This window comes from Salmo trutta, chromosome 13, assembly GCF_901001165.1.
Source record: "Salmo trutta chromosome 13, fSalTru1.1, whole genome shotgun sequence".
Taxonomy (NCBI): domain Eukaryota; kingdom Metazoa; phylum Chordata; class Actinopteri; order Salmoniformes; family Salmonidae; genus Salmo; species Salmo trutta.
In genome coordinates, this window is record NC_042969.1 from 18664073 (window position 1) to 18685251 (window position 21179).

The 21179-nt window shown below is 43.7% G+C and overlaps 1 protein-coding gene and 1 long non-coding RNA gene across 2 annotated transcripts; both read right to left on the reverse strand.

Annotated features, from left to right (window-relative positions):
- Positions 1–2702: 2702 nt before the first annotated feature.
- Positions 2703–14872, reverse strand: LOC115205025 (nucleolar protein 58-like). The gene is made up of 5 exons (XM_029770586.1): positions 13246–14872; positions 13043–13152; positions 4675–4697; positions 4361–4487; positions 2703–2888 (listed from the first exon to the last, which is right to left on the reverse strand). The coding sequence occupies exons 1-5, from the start codon at positions 13781–13783 to the stop codon at positions 2703–2705; spliced, it is 984 nt and encodes a 327-aa protein (XP_029626446.1). The 5' UTR covers positions 13784–14872.
- Positions 14873–15923: 1051 nt separating this feature from the next.
- Positions 15924–20067, reverse strand: LOC115204889 (uncharacterized). The gene is made up of 3 exons (XR_003880505.1): positions 19947–20067; positions 19670–19828; positions 15924–15939 (listed from the first exon to the last, which is right to left on the reverse strand). It is a non-coding gene; the product is annotated as an uncharacterized LOC115204889 (long non-coding RNA).
- Positions 20068–21179: the final 1112 nt, after the last annotated feature.

A 21179-nucleotide genomic window follows, 5' to 3' on the forward strand; every position in this document is an offset into this window, starting at 1 on the left:
AAGGGGAGGACCGACCATCCTCCTCAGTGAAATTTCATAGAAATAAAAATAGTGAAACTAAAAATGTTTTCCTGTTTAGATAAAACTATACTAAATATATTCACATGTCACCAAAAACGGATTAGAAAACACTGTTTTGCAATGAAGGTCTATAGTAACTTCAACAGCACTCGCTGGGGTAGCACCATGGTTTAGCTGGAGGATAGCTAGCTTCTGTCCTCCTCTGGGTACATTGACTTCAATACAAAACCTAGGAGGCTCATAGGCCTCACCCCCTTCCATAGACCTACATGGTAATTATGACCACTTCCGGAGGACGACCTCCAACCAATCAACGCTTTTGCAGTATGAACTGACATGTTGTCCATCCAATCATAGGATTAGGATCAGAGAATGAACCTAGTGTGTTGTATTGGGGTTATGCCAAAGAGCATTATAGGGCGGGGCGGGGGTGGGGGGGGTCTATGTGTTGAGAAGCTTGGTGAGTTGGTGACATTATTGGATAGAGATTTAAAAGTGATAGTTCAGCAATTTTTGGGTATTATTCAATTCAAATTAGGTTCTTCAAATCACAGGAGACATTGGAGGTAGATTATACATTGTTTTCTTGGTTTTAGAACTTTATTTTTGCTAGCTACCAGCTCCAGTGTGCAGGATTTTTTTTGTTGACTTTTTGTTGAAGAACCCCTTTCATTCTCTGGGGTACATGGAAAAGGTGTGAATTAAAACCGAGGTTCGACCTGAGATCAGTTTCATGAAGAAATATGAAAAGGTGAGGGCGTTCAATACGAATTGATATCAAAAGTATAGCTGGTTAAGAGGGAGCCTTTCATCAAGCAGCCTGTATTGCAGGCCTTGCCTGCTCTTTGGAAAGTCAGCCTTGGGCGAAAGAGGGGTACAGTGACCTGAAGAACATCAATCGTTCAGCTAAACGCCAAAACAAAAGCAGGGAGCATATAAATGCCACATCAGATTCAAGCTTCTGGGAAAAAGCCGCATCGATCATGAAGAAGGTCTGTGTATTCAAGCTGCGCAACACATGAGAAAGTAAAAAGAAACAGGGATGTTCTCAAGCGGTTTATCAACACCACTGTGTTTTTGGGCCTGCAAGAATTAGCTTTTAGAGGACATAACGAGAGGGAAAGTTCCTCTAACAAGTGCAACTACAAGGAGCTTGCAGCGATAATTGCAGGTTACGATGCTTTACTTGCTGAACATATGGAACGTTCTACTGTATATGGAACTTTCCAGTGTCTTTCTGAGATGTCGAAATCAATTCAATAGCTTCCATCGCATCATCCAGAAAAAGTTAGATTAAAGAGCGAGGTTGACGCAGAATGCTCAAGTAGGCTTTCCACTGTACTCAGGTATGCCTATAAGTTTTCAATCCAAAATTATTATCTGGAATTAACTGGAATGAATCAATCAACATAATAGTCTACAGTTGCAACTGTCAAACTGCAGTAACTTGTTCATATGAATTATATCAGTTGTCCAACTGAATGTATTCAACTGAAATGTGTCTTCTGCATTTAACCCAACCCCTCTGAATTAGAGAGGTGCGGGAGACTGCCTTAATCGATATCCATGTCTTCGGCGCCCGGGGAACAGTGGGTTAACTGCCTTGCTCAGGGAGAGAATGACAGATTTTTACCTTGTCAGCTCGGGGATTCGATCCAGCAACCTAATAAGTTGCTGCAGTTTTACAGGGTTTTCACCCCCCAGGGCCAAGAGTTCTTTTTTCAGTTTTTAAAACCATGTGACCTGATTAGGAAAAACTGGTCCCATCATAGCCCTTATAAAACCTTTTACAACTGATTAATCACTGTCATACCTTATAGGGTCCAGAGAATTCCTGGTTAGGTTAACAGAAAAGGAAAAACTCTGGGCCCCAGGGAGTAAAAGTTAACCCACAACTCTGGGACCAATGGTGCCACCAGTCTGCTTGCAGTTGTCAGTTATGGTCAGGTATGTGGATGATCAGGGTTTTATTCAGGAACGTTTCTTGGGCTACTATGATGTGTCACATGGGCGAGATGGGCAGTCTGTGTCTAACTTCATGAAGAAAGTTGTTGTTCAAATCTATGATGGCGCAGCTGTAATGGAATGTATCTGCATTTACAGCTAAGTCCACTCCTGTTCCCTGATTTTTTCATATTTTTTTACCCCTTTTTCTCCCCAATTTCGTGGTATCCAATTGGTAGTTACAGTCTTGTCTCATCGCTGCAACTCCCGTACGGGCTCAGGAGAGGCAAAGGTCGAGAGCCGTGCGTCCTCCGAAACACAACCCAACCAAGCCGCACTGCTTCTTGACACAATGCCCACTTAACCCGGAAGCTGCACCAATGTGTCGGAGGAAACACCGTACACCTGGCGACCGTGTCAGCGTGCCCTGCAGGGCCAATTGTGCACTGCCCCATGGGTCTCCCGGTCGCGACAGGCTGCGGCAGAGCCTGGACAGAGCCTTAGACCACTGCGCCACTTGGGAGGCCCTCTATTCCCTGATTAAGAGGTGATCTCCACTCCACTACCATTGTCAACACCACTGGAACATTGAATGTTTCCTCTCCAAGCACTGTGAGTACCCCAATCAATTTTCTCTCATTACTGTATGTTACTGTTACGCGCCTATACCCATCCTCCTAAATGTTTCAAGTCACCAGCCTCCACTGACACAGACACACAAACACACAGATCCTTGTCTAACCTGTGAGGTTGTTGAGGACCCAGACACTCTCTCTGGCCAGGTATGGGTGGGTCTGGAGTAAGACCTGAGCAAACGCACACAGAGTATCCAGGAGACGGCTATCGTTTAGTTTGGTCTGCAGGACCCCTAGGGGCCCAGATAACAGCAAGTTCCCCACCCTGGGCAGCAGGGGCCAGATCAACTGGAGAGAGAGAGGGGGAGAGAAAGAGAGAGAGAGGACGAGCAGATATGTAGATTATGACAGTCGCCTAGCTTATCTACATATCAATTAATTTCATCAAATGGATTCCTTGCATTCTGGTGCAGTTGGTCTATGTCTATCAGCCACACAGTTACAACACATGTGCTTTTATTTTTTTGGATTGAAAGAATAATTTAGAAAGCATTTGGATTCATTGACTCCAGCTCCATTCTCTCCTCTATACTCCCTTTAGCAACACCACCACCAAGTGTCAGCAGGAGGGAAGTGCACTGTAGAAGAGTCCATTGGGCCACCAAATCAAATCAAATTTTATTGGTCACATACACATGGTTAGCAGATGTTTTTGCGAGTTTAGCGAAATGCTTGTAATATTTGAAAAAGTAATAACACTTAAGATTTTCTGGGCTAACAATCTAAGAAATAATACATAAAAAAACAAAATACTGCAAAGTTCCTAAGGACTGGAAGCGAGGCGGCCATCTCTGTCGGCGCCATCTTGTACACGTTGCTATTGACAAGAGGGCAACAAACAGACTGTGAATCACACAGTGCCACCACATCCTGTATAACAGTACTTACTATATCCATGGCAACAATACGTCCTCCTGGGTGACATGTTACACCGGCAGGTTGTAACATGTCACCCAGGGGCGGCAGGTAGCCTAGTGGTTAGAGCGTTGAACTTGTAACCGATCAAATCCCCGAGCTGACAAGGTCAAAATATGTTATTCTGTCCCTGAACAAGGTAGTTAACCCACTGTTCCTAGGCCGTAATTGAAAATATGATTTTTTTCTTTAACTGACTTGCCTAGTTAAATAAAGGTGAAATAAAAACACCCAGGTTAAAGTGTTATAGTGTGCGTCCCCAAATAGAACCCTATTTCCTACATATTACACTTATTTTGAGCAGGTGCCATAGAGCTCAGGTCAAAATAAGTGCACTATATGGGGAATAGGGCGCCATTTGGGATGCAGACACCAGGCAGACACCAGTTTGGCCTTGGCTGGTCCAAGGCCAAACTGAGGGTCAAGGTTCAACACAGAGGAGGTGACGGATAAAACCAGACGCCAAGACCACCTTACACAGACAGACAGACAGACAGACAGACAGACAGACAGACAGACAGACAGACAGACAGACAGACAGACAGACAGACAGACAGACAGACAGACAGACAGACAGACAGACAGACAGACAGACAGACAGACAGACAGGAGAGCATAGTACTGACTATGAAGGGATCTCTCAATGGCGTCTCCGAAAGGTGTCTAATGATGTTTCTATAATATAGTATATTATTATCACCAAGCTAAGGCCATAATGTCAACTTACGGGATGATTCTCCCTGCTGCGTGTTTCGCTGAGACGAGCTGGGAGAGACAATGACAGGTGGGTCCACTCCATTGACAGAACTGTGGGACTGACTGTGAATTTGGGTCTCTGTCCAGACAGGAAGATGATGAGGTAGGGTGTGGAGGGAGTGGGACAGCTCGTAGAAACAGCAGGCAGCCTCCACAAGCCACTGAAGGTTGGAGCCACTGAGGTTGGTCACCAGGACCGCAATACGGCTCTGCTGCCTGAATACAGATAGGACAGACAGAGACAAGGGATAACACCTACTGATATACACACACACTTACATAGACACACGTACACACACACAGATATAGAGAGATTCATACAGAGAAATACCCTCATATGTGATGAGGGTGAGGTGGGCTGAGGAGGGCTTTCCTCAGAGCTCTCAGGTGGACCTCTTTTTACTGCATCTTGACCAGCTCCACCACCTAGGGAAGAGAAGGCAGAACAACGATCCCAGGATAGAGAGGATAAAACATCTGTCATATTCAGTATCCTTCAGCTGACAGTTGCTGTACTTTTCTGCTGGGTTACTGACTAGAATATTAGTCTCTGAATCGTGGTTGTTATATTAGAGCACAATACCTGATCGCTGGCGAGTGTGTGTCCACGGTTATCTGGGATCCTTGGGAAGTCCCTGCCCTAAACCCAAACTCCTACCCTAACCATTTAAAATGGCAATTTCAATGCGGTAACGACGTCCCAAGGATCCCGGATAGCAAGGACCGTGTGTCCATGGTGCCATCCTCTTCATCCTCATCATCATCCAGCAGGATGTGTCCCTCCGGACACGTCTCAACTCTACAGTGAATGCAGCTTATCAAATGTAGTATCAACCGTAGTTTAATGCATATTGTACAAACAGTAGTGTGAAATCATCAGAGTCACAGTTGTCATGCCCATAGGGGGCACAGGGGCACGCTAATAAATACAATAGAATAAAAAATACATTTGTTTATTTTTTGTTTTTCTGTAATACTACTAGCCACTTAGCAATTTTATGAAGTTGTCTTTAGCTAGCCCAGATAGGTTTCCAATGTCCCAACCTCATAACTAGATACCAAGAAGCCATTTCAGACTATCAATCAAGTTAGAGTAGCTAGCTTATTCTAACTATTTTAGCAGGCAATCCTGCTGGCAAGGTTGGTAGACTTTAGAAAAGCAAGCAATAACTAAATGTACTGAATTAAACTCACATTCCTTTTACCCAGATTTTAGCAGAGAAACATATACACAGAACAAAAATATTTGCAACATGCAACAATTTCAAAGATTTTACTGAGTTACAGTTCATATAAGAAAATCTGTCAATTAAAATAAATTCATTAGGCCATAATCTATGGATTTCACATGACTGGTAATACAGATATGCGTCTGTTGGTCACAGATACCTTAAAAAAAGGTGGCGTGACACATGTACTTCGCATAGAGTTGATCATGCTGTTGATTGTGGCCTGTGGAAAGTTGTCCCACTTCAATGGCTGTGCGAAGTTGCTGGATATTGGCGGGACCTGGAACACGTTGTCGTAAACATCAATCCAGAGCATCCCAAACATGCTCAATGGCTGACATGTCTGGTGAGTATGCAGGCCATGGAAGAACTGGGACATTTTCAGCTTCCAGGAATTGTGTACAGATCCTTGTGACATGGGGCCGTGCATTATCATGCTGAAACATGAGGTGATAGCGTGGGATGAATGGCACGACAATGGGCCTCAGGATCTTGTCACGGTATCTCTGCATTCATCAATAAAATGCAATTGTGTTCGTTGTTCGTAGCTTATGCCTGCCAGGATTGCCTGCCCATACTATAACCCCACCACCACCATGGGGCAATCTGTTCAAAACGTTGACGTCAGCAAACCGCTCGCCCACACTACACCATACAAGTGGTCTGCTGTTGTGAGGGCGGTTGGACGTACTGTCAAATTCTGAAAATGACGTCGGAGGCGGCTTATGGTAGAGAAATTAACATTCAATTCTCTGGCAACAGCTCTGGTGGACATTCCTGCAGTCACTATGCCAATTGCACGCTCCCTCAAAACTTCAGACATTTGTGGCATTGTGTTGTGTGACAAAACTGCATATCGAAGAGTGGCCTTTTATTGTCCCCAGCACAAAGTGCAGCTGTGTAATGATCATGCTGTTTAATTAGCTTCTTGATATGACACACCTGTCAGGTGGATGGATTGTCTTGGCAAAGGAGAAATGCTCAATAACAGGGATGTAAACATATTTGTGCACAAAATTTGAGAGAAATAATCTTTTCTGGGATCTTTTATTTCAGCTCAACACTTTAATGTTGCGTTAAACATGTTGCGTTTATATTTTTCATTGTAGAAGGGGTACCGAGTCAATGTGCAGGGTTACGGGTTAGTCGAGGTAATTGAGGTAATATGTACATGTAGGTAGGGGTAAAGTGATTATGATAGATAATAAACAGAGAGTAGCAGTAGCGTATGTGAAGAGTGTGAAGGAATGTGTGTGTGTGGCGCCATGTGCGTTTTGTATGCATGTGCATTTTGTGTGCATCCCCGTGTGTGTGGTTATAGTCCAGTGAGTGTACATCGAGCCTGTGCAAGAGAGTCAGTGCAAAAAACATGAAAAAATATGAATAAAATTAGGTCAATGCAAATAGTCCAGGTAGCCATTTGGTGAACTGTTCAGCAGTCTCATGGCTTGGGAGTATAACCTCTTAAAGAGCCTTTTGGTCCCAGACTTGACGCTGCGGTACCACTTGCCGTGTGGTAGCAGAGAGAACAGTCTATGACTTGGGTGACTGGAATTTTTGAAAATGTTTAGGGCCTTCCTCTGACACTGCTTAGTATAGAGGTCCTGGATGGCAGGAAGCTCAGCCGCAGTGATGTACTGGGCTGTATGCACTACCCTCTGTAGCGCCTTGCTGTCGGAATGCTGAGCAGTTGCCATACCAAGCAGTGATGCAACCGGTCAGGATGCTCTCGATTGTGCAGCTGTAGAACTTTTTGAGGATCTGAGGGCCCATGCCAAATCTTTTCAGCTTCATGAAGGGGAATCGGCATTGTCGTATCCTCTTCACAACTGTCTTGGTGTGTTTGGAATTTTTTAAATATTTTTTTAACCTTTATTTAACTAGGCAAGTCAGTTAAGAACAAATTCTTATTTTCAATGACGGCCTAGGAACAGCGGGTTAATGGATAACTGCCTTGTTCAGGGCAGAACGACAGATTTTTACCTTGTCAGCTTGGGGATTCGATCTTGCAACCTTCCGGTTACTAGTCCAACACTAGTGATAGGTCCTTAGTGATATGGACACCAAGGACGTTGATTGAAGCTCTCGACCTGCTCCACTACAGCCCTGTCGATGTGAATGGGGGTGTGCTCAGCCCTCCTTTTCCTGTAGTCTACGATCAGCTCATTTGTCTTACTGATTTTGAGTGAGAAGTTGTTGTCTTGGTACCACACTGCCAGGTCTCTGACCTCCTCCCTATAGGCTTTCTCATTGCCGTCTGTAATTTGGGCCTACCACCGTCGTGTCGTCGGCACACTTAATGATATTGTTGGAGTCGTGCTTGGCCACGCAGTCATGGGTGAACAGGGAGTACAGGAGGGGAGTAAACACAGGCCACGGTGTTGAGGGGTCAACGTGGCGGATGTGTTGTTACCTACCCTCACCACCTGGGGGCAGCCAGTCAGGAAGTTGCAGAGGGAGGTGTTTAGTCCCATGGTCCTTAGCTAAGTAATGAGCTTGGAGGGCACTATGGTGTTGAATGCTGAGCTGTAGCCAATGAACAGCATTCTCATGTAGAATGTTCCTTTTGTCTAGGTGGGAAAGGGCAGTGTGGAGTGCAATAGAGATCGCATCATCTGTGGATCTGTTGGGGTGGTATGTGAATTGGAGTGGGTCCAGTGTTTATGGGATGATGGTGTTGATGTGAGCCATGACCAGTCTTTCAAGGCATTTCATGGCTACAGATGTGAGTGCAACGGGGCGGTAGTCATTTAGGCAGGTTACCTTGGCGTTCTTGGGCACAGGGACTATGGTGGTCTGCTTGAAACATGCAGGTATTATAGACTGGGGCAGGGAGAGGTTGAAAATGTGGTCTTAGTGCCAGCATCGGTTTGTGGTGGTTAATAGACAGCTACGAAATATATAGATGAAAACTCTATTGGTAAATAGTGTGGTCTACACATTATCATGAGGCACTCTAAGTCAGGTGAGCAAAACCTAGAGACTTCCTTTATATTAGAGATCGCACACCTGCTGTTGTTGACAAAGAAACACACCCCACCCTCCGATCTTACCGGTGCACCCCACCCCCCCGATCTTACCGGAGGCTGCTGTTCTGTCTTGCCGTGCTCGGAAAACCCAGCTAACTATATATTATCCATGTCCTGGTTCAGCCACAACTCGGTGAAACATAGGATATTATCGTTTTTAATGTCCTGTTGATAGGATAGTCTCGAACGGAGCTCATCCAGTTTATTCTCCAGTGATTGCATGTTCGCTAGTAGAACAGAGGGTGAAGGTGGATCATCCACTTGCCGACGCAGTCTCGCCAGGCAACCGGCCTTTCGACTCTGTAACGGCATCTCCTCTTCACACGAATGATGGGGATTTGGGCTTGGTCTAGGAAGAGCAGTATATCCTTCGCGTCCCACTCCAGTTCAAGGTGATTGCTGTTCTGATATCCAGAAGCTCTTTTCGGTCATAGGAAACAATGGAGGAAACATTATGTACAAAACAAAAGTAAAAAAATAGTGCAAAAAAACACACAAAATGGCACAATTGGACAGGAGCCCGTAAAACGGCGGCCATCACCTCCGGCGCCAATCTTTCATATTCAGGGTATAAACCTTCAAACTTATTTTCGATAATATAGACATTAGTTTAGATTAGGTTCTAATTTTTCTTTGGACATTTCAAAATGGATTAACAATTTTACTTTTCCCATTACATGATTGCACATGAATTACCTTTTACACTACGACACATCTGTTTGGTGAGTAGGCTTACGATAGTTTTCTGCCCTGGAACTTGTTTTTGAATGGCATCTGAAAGCAAAAATAGCCAATTGTATAGCAGATGATTAGGTTGAATTATTCCTCCATGGTTCTGACTTTACCTGCTCGTTGTGCATTGCCTTGTATCAATCTGGCTGAACTCACCTTTTTCATGTGCTCGCCTCTTGAATTGAACTCTGAACCGCTGCCCTGACGACCAGCCTTGTGGCGGACTGCGTTCAACCTAAACATTTCATATATCTACCAATCTATCCGTTTTAATAAGTTAGATAGCTAAGTTGATAAGACATGAGTTTGTTAGTGTCACATTTTACCAAGAGATGTTGACATTATCTTCTTCGTCGATAGAATAGTCAAAAGTCATGTTTTTAGACAAGGTGCGAGATGATGGTGATAAAGTGGGCCAGCTGTAAAGTGCTTCAGGAGTGCTTCAAGATAAAGCTATTAGCCCCAGTGCCTCCAACCCACTGCAACAAAATGCACTTAAAAACACAAACTGTAGAAAAATATGACTTTTAATTCCATTAAAAATACAGTAGAAAAGTAACATACTTTCTGACCATGAAACTTTTTGAAAAATGTTCTTAGTCCTAATATCTTTAAAATATTTTTCAACCTCGTGATTCTCTTACCATTTAGGTTATGCATTCATCACTAGGGTGTTAGGGTAAAACAAGGGCCCCAGCTATATGTATTCACTACGTAAGACATACAGCAGCAGATGCTGTCCTAGCCCAATAATGGACCAAAGGAGCCTAACATTACTCCTTATAGTTCAAGGACGTGTTCTGTTTAACCTGTTGGGGTGTAGGGGGCAGTATTTTCACAGCCGGATGAAAAACGTACCCAATTTAAACAGGTTACTACTCTGGCCCAGAAACGAGAATATGCATATTATTAGTAGATTTGGATAGAAAACACTCTGAAGTTTCTAAAACTGTTTGAATGGTGTCTGTAAGTATAACAGAACTCATATGGCAGGCAAAAACCTGAGAAAAAGTCAACCAGGAAGTTGAGGATCTGAGAATTGTAGTTCTTTCTAGTCCCTTTCGAAATTACAGTATCTGTGGGGTTACGTTGCACTTCCTAAGGCTTCCATTGGCTGTCAAAAGCCTTCAGAAAGTAGTTTGAGCATTCTCCTGTCACTGGGCAGATAATAGGAGCTCAGTTACTGAGTTGACTGCCTGGCAACAAAGGGATTGGATAAGCTCAGTCCCGCGAGCACACCGTTCCTTCTTTTTCTCCTTGAATGAATAGGTCCGGTTGGAATATTTTCGCAATTTTACGTTAAAAATACCATAAAAATAGATTTTAAACAGCGTTTGACATGCTTCTAAGTACATAATGGAACCTTTTGACTTTTCGTCTCTGGTACTGCGCTCGCGCATTATGCCTTTGGATAGTGCTCTGAACGCACGAACAAAACGGAGGTATTTGGACATAAATATGGATTATTTCGAACAAAAACAAAATTTCTTGTGGAAGTAGCAGTCCTGGGAGTGCATTCTGACGAAGATCAGCAAAGGTAAGAGAATATTTCTAATACTAATTCTGAGTTTAGGTTGCCCCGAACTTGGCAGGTGTCTGAATAGCTCGCCGTGATGGCTGAGCTATGTACTCAGAATATTGAAAAATGTGCTTTCTCTGTAAAGCTATTTTAAAATCTGACACAGCAGTTGCATCCAGGAGTAGTCTATCTATAATTCTTTAAATAATTGTTATATATTTTGTCAACATTTATGATGAGTATTTTTGTAAATTGATGTGCACATTCACCGAAAGTTTTGGTGGGAATACGTCTTCTGAACATCACGCGCAAATGTAAAATGCTGTTTATCGAACAAAACATACATGTATTGTGTAACATAATGTCCTAGGAGTGTCATCTGATGAAGATCGTCAAAGGTTAGTGCTTCATTTAGCTGTGTTTTGGGTTTTATTGACACATGTCCTTGCTTGGAAAATGGCTGTGTGATTATTTTTGTCTTTGTACTCTCCTAACATAATCTAATGTTTTGCTTTAGCTGTAAAGCCTTTTTGAAATCGGACAATGTGGTTACATCAAGGAGAAGTGTATCTTTAAAATGGTGTTAAACAGTTGTATGTTTGAGAAAGTTGAATTATGACATTTTATTATTTTGAATTTGCCGCCCTGATATTTCACTGGCTGTGTCCCGCAGGTGGGACGCTAGCGTCCCACGTAGCCCATAGAAGTTAAAGGGCAAATTGGCTCTGGCAGCCAAAACAGCATCTAAACGGAAATCGATTCTCAATTGCGGTACGGTTGTAGAAACATAAATCCCTCTACTTTCATATCATATCAAAAATAATTTCACAAATGGAAAATACACACTTACTGTACGCTGTTTTAACCAGTATTAACACAGCCAACAGTATTTTTCAGTGACAACACGTTTGTGGCGTCTGCCTTCCATTTACACACAGGTGTTCGAGGACGCAGATAGCTAATTAGCACAGGTAGTCTGCTCTGTCTTCTGTCTTTTTTCCGTAAACAGCACTGTAACATGGAGAAATGGCTGTGTGGGAACCTTAACCCTATAAAGGTGTTTAGTATATTTTTTTCTCACTGATATGAATATATACGCTACTGTTTCAAAAGTTTGGGGTCACTTAGAAATGTCCTTGTTTTTGAAAGCAATAAAATAAAGTTTTATTGCTTCTTTAATCAGAACAGTTTTCAGCTGTGCTAACATAATTGCAAAAGGGTTTTCTAATGATCAATTAGCCTTTTAAAGTGATAAACTTGAATTAGCTAACAAACAAAGACATTTCGAAGTGACCCCAAACTTTTGGTACGGTAGTGTACGTTTCTTATGTTTCAAAATTCGCACGCAAGCAATGCATGTTCACATTCAGAATGAGCGTGGGGGCTCTTATCAAAACTCCCCCTGTCAGAAGATACTATCATCAATAGGCGCTAAAGGTAGTTAGCGGCTATGAATGGGCTAATGCTATAGTAAACTTGACATTTCCTTAAAATGTTCTGTTTTTCATTACCACACGAACATGCAAGGAAACATAATAATTAAAATGTACAGTAACATAGATAGCTGCAGCACATCACATAGTATGCAAAACAGCAAACTGTACAATTATTTTGGGGGGATAAACTAATAAAAAACAATGTTTTAACTTCAATAAAATGTACCAACAGGAAAAGTGTTAATTTAATACAGTATACAATGTTGTAAAAAAAATCTAACAAATCCCCAGGGCCTGGTTTTTCTAAAGTTATTTATCTGGATTTCGCCTATCAGATACAATTAGAATAGAAATAGAATGAATAGGACAGACAAATCATTGACCTGAATGGGGACTTCTGTTCTATTCATTCTATTTCTATGTATTTAAACCTCTCTGATAGCCGAAATCCAGATAGATAACTTTTGAAAAACTGGACCCAGTTGATTTGGTCTAGGGAGACCATTGTGTGGACAGACAGTCTTTACCATTATTGCTACTACCATTTAGGTAGAATCCTGGGTCCAGGTCCACACTTGACACAGCCCCATTGTAGGTGACCTTCATCTCTAAAGGCCTGATTTACTCTTAGATGATTTATTTTTCTGAGGAGGACGAAAACAAAAACATTTAAGGCTCTGTATATTGCAACAGTTATAGGTCTGAGGACTAAGGCATGCAGTGAGCAGTATAAACATGCTGGAATTCAATGTCAAGAAAAAGCATGTGTGTCTGTCTTGCTACTACTTCTACACCTTGGTAAAGATGAGGATGATAGCTTCCTTACCTTTTTAGGAGGGGTTTTTGTGGATGCCTGTACAGGGATGAAGTCTTGGGCGGGGGTGACCGGAGTCTCAGGCACTGCAATCTCCACTGAGAGTTTCAGCTTGTTCTTTTCTGTAGAGAGTTTAACACACATTAAACAGACACTCTTCAGTATAAAGTTATTTCGCTGTCTGAGACAAAGATTTTAGACAAAGAGTCACTCACTTTTCTTCTTCTCTGTTGGAGGTTGTGGGTCAGTTTTAACGCCATTCCCTTTAGTCTTGTTCTTTTCTTTTTCCGGTTTCTTCTCAATCTCATTGTCCTTGCTCATCTTCTCCTGTTTCTTCTCAGTCACATTGTCCCTGCTCATCTTCTCCTGTTTCTTCTTTCTTTCCTTCTCTTTTTCTGACCCATTCTCCTTAGTCGTCTTCTCCTTTTTCTTCTTCTCTGGTTCCGTCTTCTCTTCTACAATCTCCTTTTTCTTCTTCTTGGGTTCTGGTAGATTCTTATCTGCTTTAGCCTTACTAATGTTCCCATTTTTCCTTTTTCCTTTCTTGGCTGTCTGTTTTCCATTAAGTGTTGTGGTAGAGAGCATGGAGGGTGGCTGTTTGTCTGCTACAGTTTTTAGGTCAGCTGTATTATTGTTGATCTCCTCTGCTTGGCCTTCAGGGGATGGGGAGGGAGGTGATGCCTTCTTCACTTGAATAGACTTGGCTTTACTGGCTTTTGCTGGTGTCTTGGTCTTCCCATTCTCCTCAGCCATGGCTTTCTTTTCAGTTGTAGCTTTGAACTTTTTAGCATGACCAGCCTTTTTCGTGTTTTCGTTGCAGATTTGGCCCTGGGATTGGGGGGTGTTTCCAGTGCAGATTTAGCCCTGGGCTTCCTCGGTGCTCTTGTTTTCTTTGCTGCTGAGGCAGGTGAGGTGGGAGCAGGTGGAGCATTCAGTGCAGTGATGGCGTCTATTTTGGCAATATCAGTGTCTGTGGACAGAGGTAGGTCGATAGTAAATAAACAACATGGCTAACATAGACCTAACATGAACACCTCCTATACTTTATGTATAGGAGGTGTATTTTACTTTATGTAAAATACATGCAGATGAACTGTCAACACCTCCTGTACTTCATATAAAATACATCATGCAGATGAACTGTCAACACCTCCTGTACTTCATATAAAATACATCATGCAGATGAACTGTCAACACCTCCTGTACTTCATATAAAATACATCATGCAGATGAACTGTCAACACCTCCTGTACTTCATATAAAATACATCATGCAGATGAACTGTCAACACCTCCTGTACTTCATATAAAATACATCATGCAGATGAACTGTCAACACCTCCTGTACTTCATATAAAATACATCATACAGATGAACTGTCAACACCTCCTGTACTTCATATAAAATACATCATGCAGATGAACTGTCAACACCTCCTGTACTTCATATAAAATACATCATGCAGATGAACTGTCAACACCTCCTGAACTTCATATAAAATACATCATGCAGATGAACTGTCAACACCTCCTGTACTTCATATAAAATACATCATGCAGATGAACTGTCAACACCTCCTGTACTTCATATAAAATACATCATGCAGATGAACTGTCAACACCTCCTGTACTTCATATAAAATACATCATGCAGATGAACTGTCAACACCTCCTGTACTTCATATAAAATACATCATGCAGATGAACTGTCAACACCTCCTGTACTTCATATAAAATACATCAAGCAGATGAACTGTCAACACCTCCTGTACTTCATATAAAATACATCATGCAGATGAACTGTCAACACCTCCTGTACTTCATATAAAATACATCAAGCAGATGAACTGTCAACACCTCCTGTACTTCATATAAAATACATCATGCAGTTCTGTTTATATTGACATAATGAAGTTATTAAAGGGTGATGCTGTCTGTCTTATGGCTGTTATGATTTTAAATCCTTCACCCACTCTGACTCACAACCCTCTCCATCCTCTCATCTCCCTCCCCGCTCTCTCTCCCCTCTCGCCCTCCCCTCCTCCCCGCTCTCCCTCCCCTCTCCCTCCCCTCTCTCTCCCCTCTCGCCCTCCCCTCCTCCCCGCTCTCTCTCCCCTCTCGCCCTCCCCTCCCTCCCCTCTCCCTCCCCTCTCTCTCCCCTCCCCTCCTCCCCTCCTCCCCGCTCTCTCTCCCCTCTCCCTCCCCTCTCCCTCCCCTCCTCCCCTCTCTCTCCCCTCTCCCTCCCCTCCTCCCCTCTCCCTCCCCTCCTCCCCTCTCCCTCCCCTCTCCCTCCCCTCCTCCCCTCTCTCTCCCCTCTCGCCCTCCCCTCCTCCCCGCTCTCCCTCCCCTCTCTCTCCCCTCTCCCTCCCCTCTCTCTCCCCTCTCTCCCTCCCCTCCTCCCCTCTCCCTCCCCTCCTCCCCTCTCCCTCCCCTCTCTCTCCCCTCTCTCCCTCCCCTCCTCCCCTCTCCCTCCCCTCCTCCCCTCTCCCTCCCCTCCTCCCCTCTCCCTCCCCTCTCTCTCTCCCCTGACAGTTCCCGTGCCAGTTTCTTCCACTTCTCCACATCCAGTTCGGTGTCAGAGTCTGAGTCAGACTCATCTCCCCCAGTAGGAGGAACAGGACGGGTCTGAGGCACGGCGACCATGACAGTCTCCGCCTGTGGAGGGGAGGGCTTCTTCCTCTTGTCCTTAGCGGGCATGTCCCCTGGTTTCTCTTCACATCTCTTCCTCTTGGCTGATGAAGCTGAGGCCTGAAACCAGGGTTGGTAAGAATAATTCAGTTAGGGGGAGTTATCTAGCTAACAGTATGTACAGTATGAGAAAAGTCAACTTAGAGAGTTATCTGTACCTGTGCATTCTTTGTTGTTGTTGCTTTCTTGTCTTTTGTGCTCACTTTCTTTCCTTTTGGTGTGGCTGGGGCAGCGACATACAAGGGAAAGAGACAAACCTACATTAACTTACACCACCATCAATGCAGAACACACATAGGGCCACATTTAGTTTGTTTGGAATCACTGGAATCCTAACTAGCTGGTGCCTTTCTTGGCATAGCAGCAACCTCTGGTTTAGCTGGGGTAGTAGGAGTGGCTTTTGTCTTGGCTGTTGAACTTGGTTTTGGATGCTTCACTGGTGTAGCTTTAGTTGTGGCAGCTGTTGTCTGAACCAGCGTAAAGACAGATACAACAGTGAAGAAATGTGTTTAGAAAACTAACTATGAAGATTATTTCGCACTACACAGGGATATACAGTGCCCTCAGAAAGTATTCAGACCCCTTGACTTTTTCCACATTTTGTTACGTTACAGCCTTATTCTAAAATGGATTCAATAAATACAAATCTCAGCAATCTACACACAATACACCATAACGGTAAAGCAAACAGTTTTTTTCTCTCGACATTTTTGCAAATGTATTAAAAACAAACAGAAATACCTTATTTACAAGTATTCAGACCATTTGCTATGAGACTCGAAATTGAGCTCAGGTGCATCCTGTTTCCATTGATCATCCTTGAGATGTTTCTACAACTTGATTGGAGTGTGGTAAATTAAATTGATTGATTGGACATGATTTGGAAAGGCACACACCTGTCTATATAAGGTCCCACAGTTGACAGTGCATGTCAGAGCAAAAACCAAGCCATGAAGTTGAAAGAATTGTCCGTAGAGCTCCAAGACAGGATTGTGTCAAGGCAAAGATCTGGGGAAGGGTACTGAACAATGTCTGTAGCATTGAAGGTCCCCAAGAACACAGTGGCCTCCATCATTCTTAAATGGGAGAAGTTTGGAACCACCAAGGCTCTTCCTAGAGCTGCCCACCCGGCCAAACCGAGCAATCGTGGGAGAAGGGCCCTGGTCAGGGAGGTGACCAAGAACCCAATGGTCACTCTGACAGAGCTCCAGAGTTCCTCTGTGGAGATGGGAGAAACTTCCAGAAGGACAACCATCTCCGCAGCACTCCACTAATCAGGCATTTATGATAGAGTGACCAGACGGAAGCCACTCCTCAGTAAAAGGCACATAACAGCCCACTTGGAGTTTGCCAAAAGGCACCTAAAGACTCTCAGATCTTGAGAAACAAGATTCTATGGTCTGATGAAACCAAGATTGATCACTTTGGCCTGAATGCCAAACATCATGTCTGGAGGAAACCTGGCACCATCCCTAAGGTGAAGCATTGTGGTGGCAGCATCATGCTGTGGGGATGCTTTTCAGCAGCAGGGACTGGGAGACTAGTCTGGATTGAGGCAAAGATGAACGGCGCAAAGTACAGAGGGATCCTTGATGTACTGCTCCAGAGCGCTCAGGACCTTCCAACAGGACAACGACCCTAAGCACACTGTGGCAAACCTCTTCAAGGTTAGGAGCGTTTGTCACAAATTAAGTGGGAAAATGTCAAAATCACCCCAGAATGAAAGTTCTTTCGAACATGACAGTACCTGTGTGTTTGTTTCTCCATCCTGGTCCACCCAGGCCGCAGGCAAGGTCAAGGACAGCAGGGTTCGGTACACGAATCTGGTTCTCGGTAGGTCCGGGGCCAAAGCGCCAACAGGTAAGTCCAAAACAGTCCAGCTCGTACACGGTAAATCCAGCCAATATATATGGTCTCTTTCTCTATGGTTCATAGATCCTTCCAGCCCTCTCTCTCTCTTCCTGGTTTGTCTTGACCCTTTATCTGTGGGTCGGCTCCACCTTCTGAGGGTTCCCCTTGCTTCTGTGAATTGTAGTTTTGGCATTCGGCCATTTTGTGATCTGTAGTTCTGATCGGGGTGGCCATTTTTGTGATCGGGCAGAGCCAGTTTATTATTTCTTTTCTCACATATCTGCCATTTATCACTCGACCCCTTTCTTTGCCACAACGCATCCAAGACAACGCAGGAGTGGCTTCGGGACAAGTCTCTGAATGTCCTTGAGTGACCCAGCCAGAGCCTGGACTTGAACCTGATCGAATATCTATGGAGAGACCTGAAAATATCTGTGCAGCTTCGCTCCCCATCCAGCCTGACAGAGCTTGAGAGGATCTGCAGAGAAGAATGGGAGAAACTCCCCAAATACAGGTGTGCCAAGCTTGTAGCGTCATACCCAAGAAGACTCGATGCTGTAATCGCTGCCAAAGGTGCTTCAACAAAGTACTGAGTAAAGGGTCTGAATACTTATGCAAATGTGATATTTCAATTTTTTATTTGTAATAAATTTGCAAAAATGTCTAAACCTCTTTTTGCTTTGTCATTATGGGGTATTATGTGTAGATTGATGAGGGAAAAAACGATTTAAACAATTTTATCATAAGGCTGTAACATAACAAAATGTGGAAAAAGTCAAGGGAATTGAATACTTTCCGAAGGCACTGTACACTACATGACCAAAAGTATATGGACACCTGATTGTCAAACATCTCATTCCAAAATCATGGGCATTAATATGGAGTTGGTCCCCCCTTTGCTGCTATAACAGCCTCCACTCTTCTTGGAAGGCTTTCCACTAGATGTTGGAACATTACTGCAGGGTCTTGCTTCCATTCAGCCAAGAGTATTAGTGAGGTCAGGCACTGATGTTGGGCAATTAGGCTGGCGTTATAATTTATCCCAAAAGTGTTCAATGGGGTTAAGGTCAGGGTTCTGTTCTGTTCAGGCCAGTCAAGTTCTTCCACACCGATCTCAACAAACAATCTGTATGGACCTCGCTTTGTGCACGAGGCCTTGTCATGCTAAAACAGGAAAGGGCCTTCCCTGTTTGTCTATGGAGATTGCATTGCTGTGTGCTTGATTTTATACACCTGTCAGCAACGGGTGTGGCTGAAATAGCAGAATCCACTAATTAAAGAAAAAATAAAAGAAACAGGTCTGCTTGTCGGGGAGGATGTCTGCTACAAAGACAGAGCACTCAACCAACTGTCAATCAATGTATCAATGCATCAATCTTCCATCCATCCATGTGATTATTTTGCAGTCTATTTTTTGTCTACTTTCATGTTATGTATCCGCTATTATTTCTTACAACCGACAAGAACTCTTGTAATCCCCACATGTTTTAAGATGACCGCAATCATCCCTGTTCCTAAGAACTCTAAGGCTTTATGCCACAATGACTACCACCCTGTAGCTCTCACTTCTGTAATACATATCTACTCCACCATCCCAGCCACCCTAGACCCACTACAATATGCATACCTCCCCAACAGGTCCATAGATGACGCAATCTCAATTGCTCTCTACACTGCCCTCCCCCACCTGGGGGGAGGGGGGGCACCCCCCCATCCACATCGATGGGGTGGCAGTGGAGCAGGTACACAGCTTCAAGTTCCTCGGTGTCCAAATCACTAAAGACTTAAAATGGTCCAAACACACACGCACAGTCCCAAAGCAAGCAGAGTGTGCAAAGCTGTCATCAAGGCAAAGGGTGGCTACTTCGAAGAATCTAAAATATATTTTGATTTGTTTAATACTTTTTTAGTTACTACATGATTCCATATGTGTTATTTCATAGTTTTGATGTCTTCACGATTACTCTACAATGTAGAAATTGTAAAAATAAAGAAAAACCCTTGAATGAGTAGGTGTGTCCAAACAAAAGGCATTTCCCTGTACTTGTGCATGTAACATTAAGACTTGAAACATCTGTATCTCCATCCCCCTCCTATTTCACCTGTGGAAGAAGACTCCGGCTCTCATCTTCTCTCCCTGAGCTGCTCTCGCTGTCTGAGCTCTCTGCTGGTTTCTTGTTCAGGGTCAATGGTGTGACCGCTGACCCGGCCTTGACCTTTGCAGCTGGAACATGATTGGCTTTGGGTGTCACAGGGATTTTCTGTAAACAGTGGGGGAGAGGAACAGAGGACACCATCATTAACAGGAAGAATATCTCACTTTGATATCATGACCTTCTATCAGTGTTAACCTCTGAACTGACCAGTGTGATTCCTCACCTGTGGTGGTGTCTCCGCACTCTCTGAGTCTTCAGAGACCTCTGAGCTGTCAGACCCAGAGCTCTCCCCCACTGTGGCCTTTCCTCCAGAGGTGCTCTGCACTGCAGCCTTGCCCTTAGCTGGTCTGGCAGTAGCTGGGCTCTGATGCTTTGGGGTCTGGGAGCCTGGAAAGACAGATATCCTCAGAGTTAAAAAACATGACATACATGATCTTCAGGGCTCTATTTCCGGGTGGCATTAAGGCGGCACCAGTGTCAAACGCACGTTCTTGGCAATTCCGACCCGTTAAAGCCAGCGCTCTGCTATTTTCAAACTGTTGGATTGGTAATTTACCTATCTTCTATCAGCTAGTACAGTGGTTTGCAAACTTTTTATAGTCCCGTACCCCTTCAAACATTCAACCTCCAGCTGCGTACCCCATCTAGCACCAGGGTCAGCGTACTCTTAAATGTTGTTTTTTGCCATCACTGTAAGCCTGCCACACTAACACTATACGATACATTTATTAAACATAAGAATGAGTTTGTCACAACCTGGCTCGTGGGAAGTGACAAAGAGCTCTTATAGGACCAGGGCACAAATAATAATAATCAGTAATTTTGTTCTTTATTTAACCATCTTACATATAAAACCTTATTTGTTCATCAAAAATGGTGAATAACTCACCACAGGTTAAGGAGAAGGAGTGTTCTTGAAAGGATGGAGAGTCTCAGTCTTAAATCATTTCCCACACACAGTCTGTGCCGGTATTTAGTTTTCATGCTAGTGAGGGCCGAGAATCCACATTCACATAGGTACGTGGTTGCAAAGGGCATCAGTGTCTTAACAGCGCAATTTGCCAAGGCAAGAAAGTCTAAGCGCAGCCCTATCGAGAAATCTTGCAGTGGCTTCTGATTAAATTCAATTTTCACAGAACTGCTTTTTGCAATTTTGATGAGGCTCTCTTGTTCAGACATCGGTCAGTGGACTGGAAGCAGGGCATGAAAGGGATAACGAATCCAGTTGTTTGTGTCGTCCGTTTCGGAAAAGTACCTGCGTAATTGCACACCCAGCTCACTCGGTGCTTTGCTATATCACATTTGACATTGTCCTTAAGCTTGAGTTCATTTGCACACAAAGAAATCATACAATCATGGAAAGACCTGTGTGTTGTCCTTGTTAATTATGACAGTGAAGAGTTCCAACTTCTTAATCATAGCCTTAATTTTGTCCCACACATTGAATATAGTTGCA

Coding starts and splice junctions, on each gene's coding strand:
- LOC115205025 (XM_029770586.1), bottom strand. CDS start 13,783: ATGGCTGAGGAGAATGGGAAGACCAAGACACCAGCAAAAGCCAGTAAA. Junction 4,488..4,674: donor GTGGAGCTGGTCAAGATGCA/GTAAAAAGAGGT, acceptor ATCTGTATTCAG/GCAGCAGAGCCGTATTGCGG. Junction 2,889..4,360: donor CCCTACCTCATCATCTTCCT/GTCTGGACAGAG, acceptor CTCTCTCTCCAG/TTGATCTGGCCCCTGCTGCC.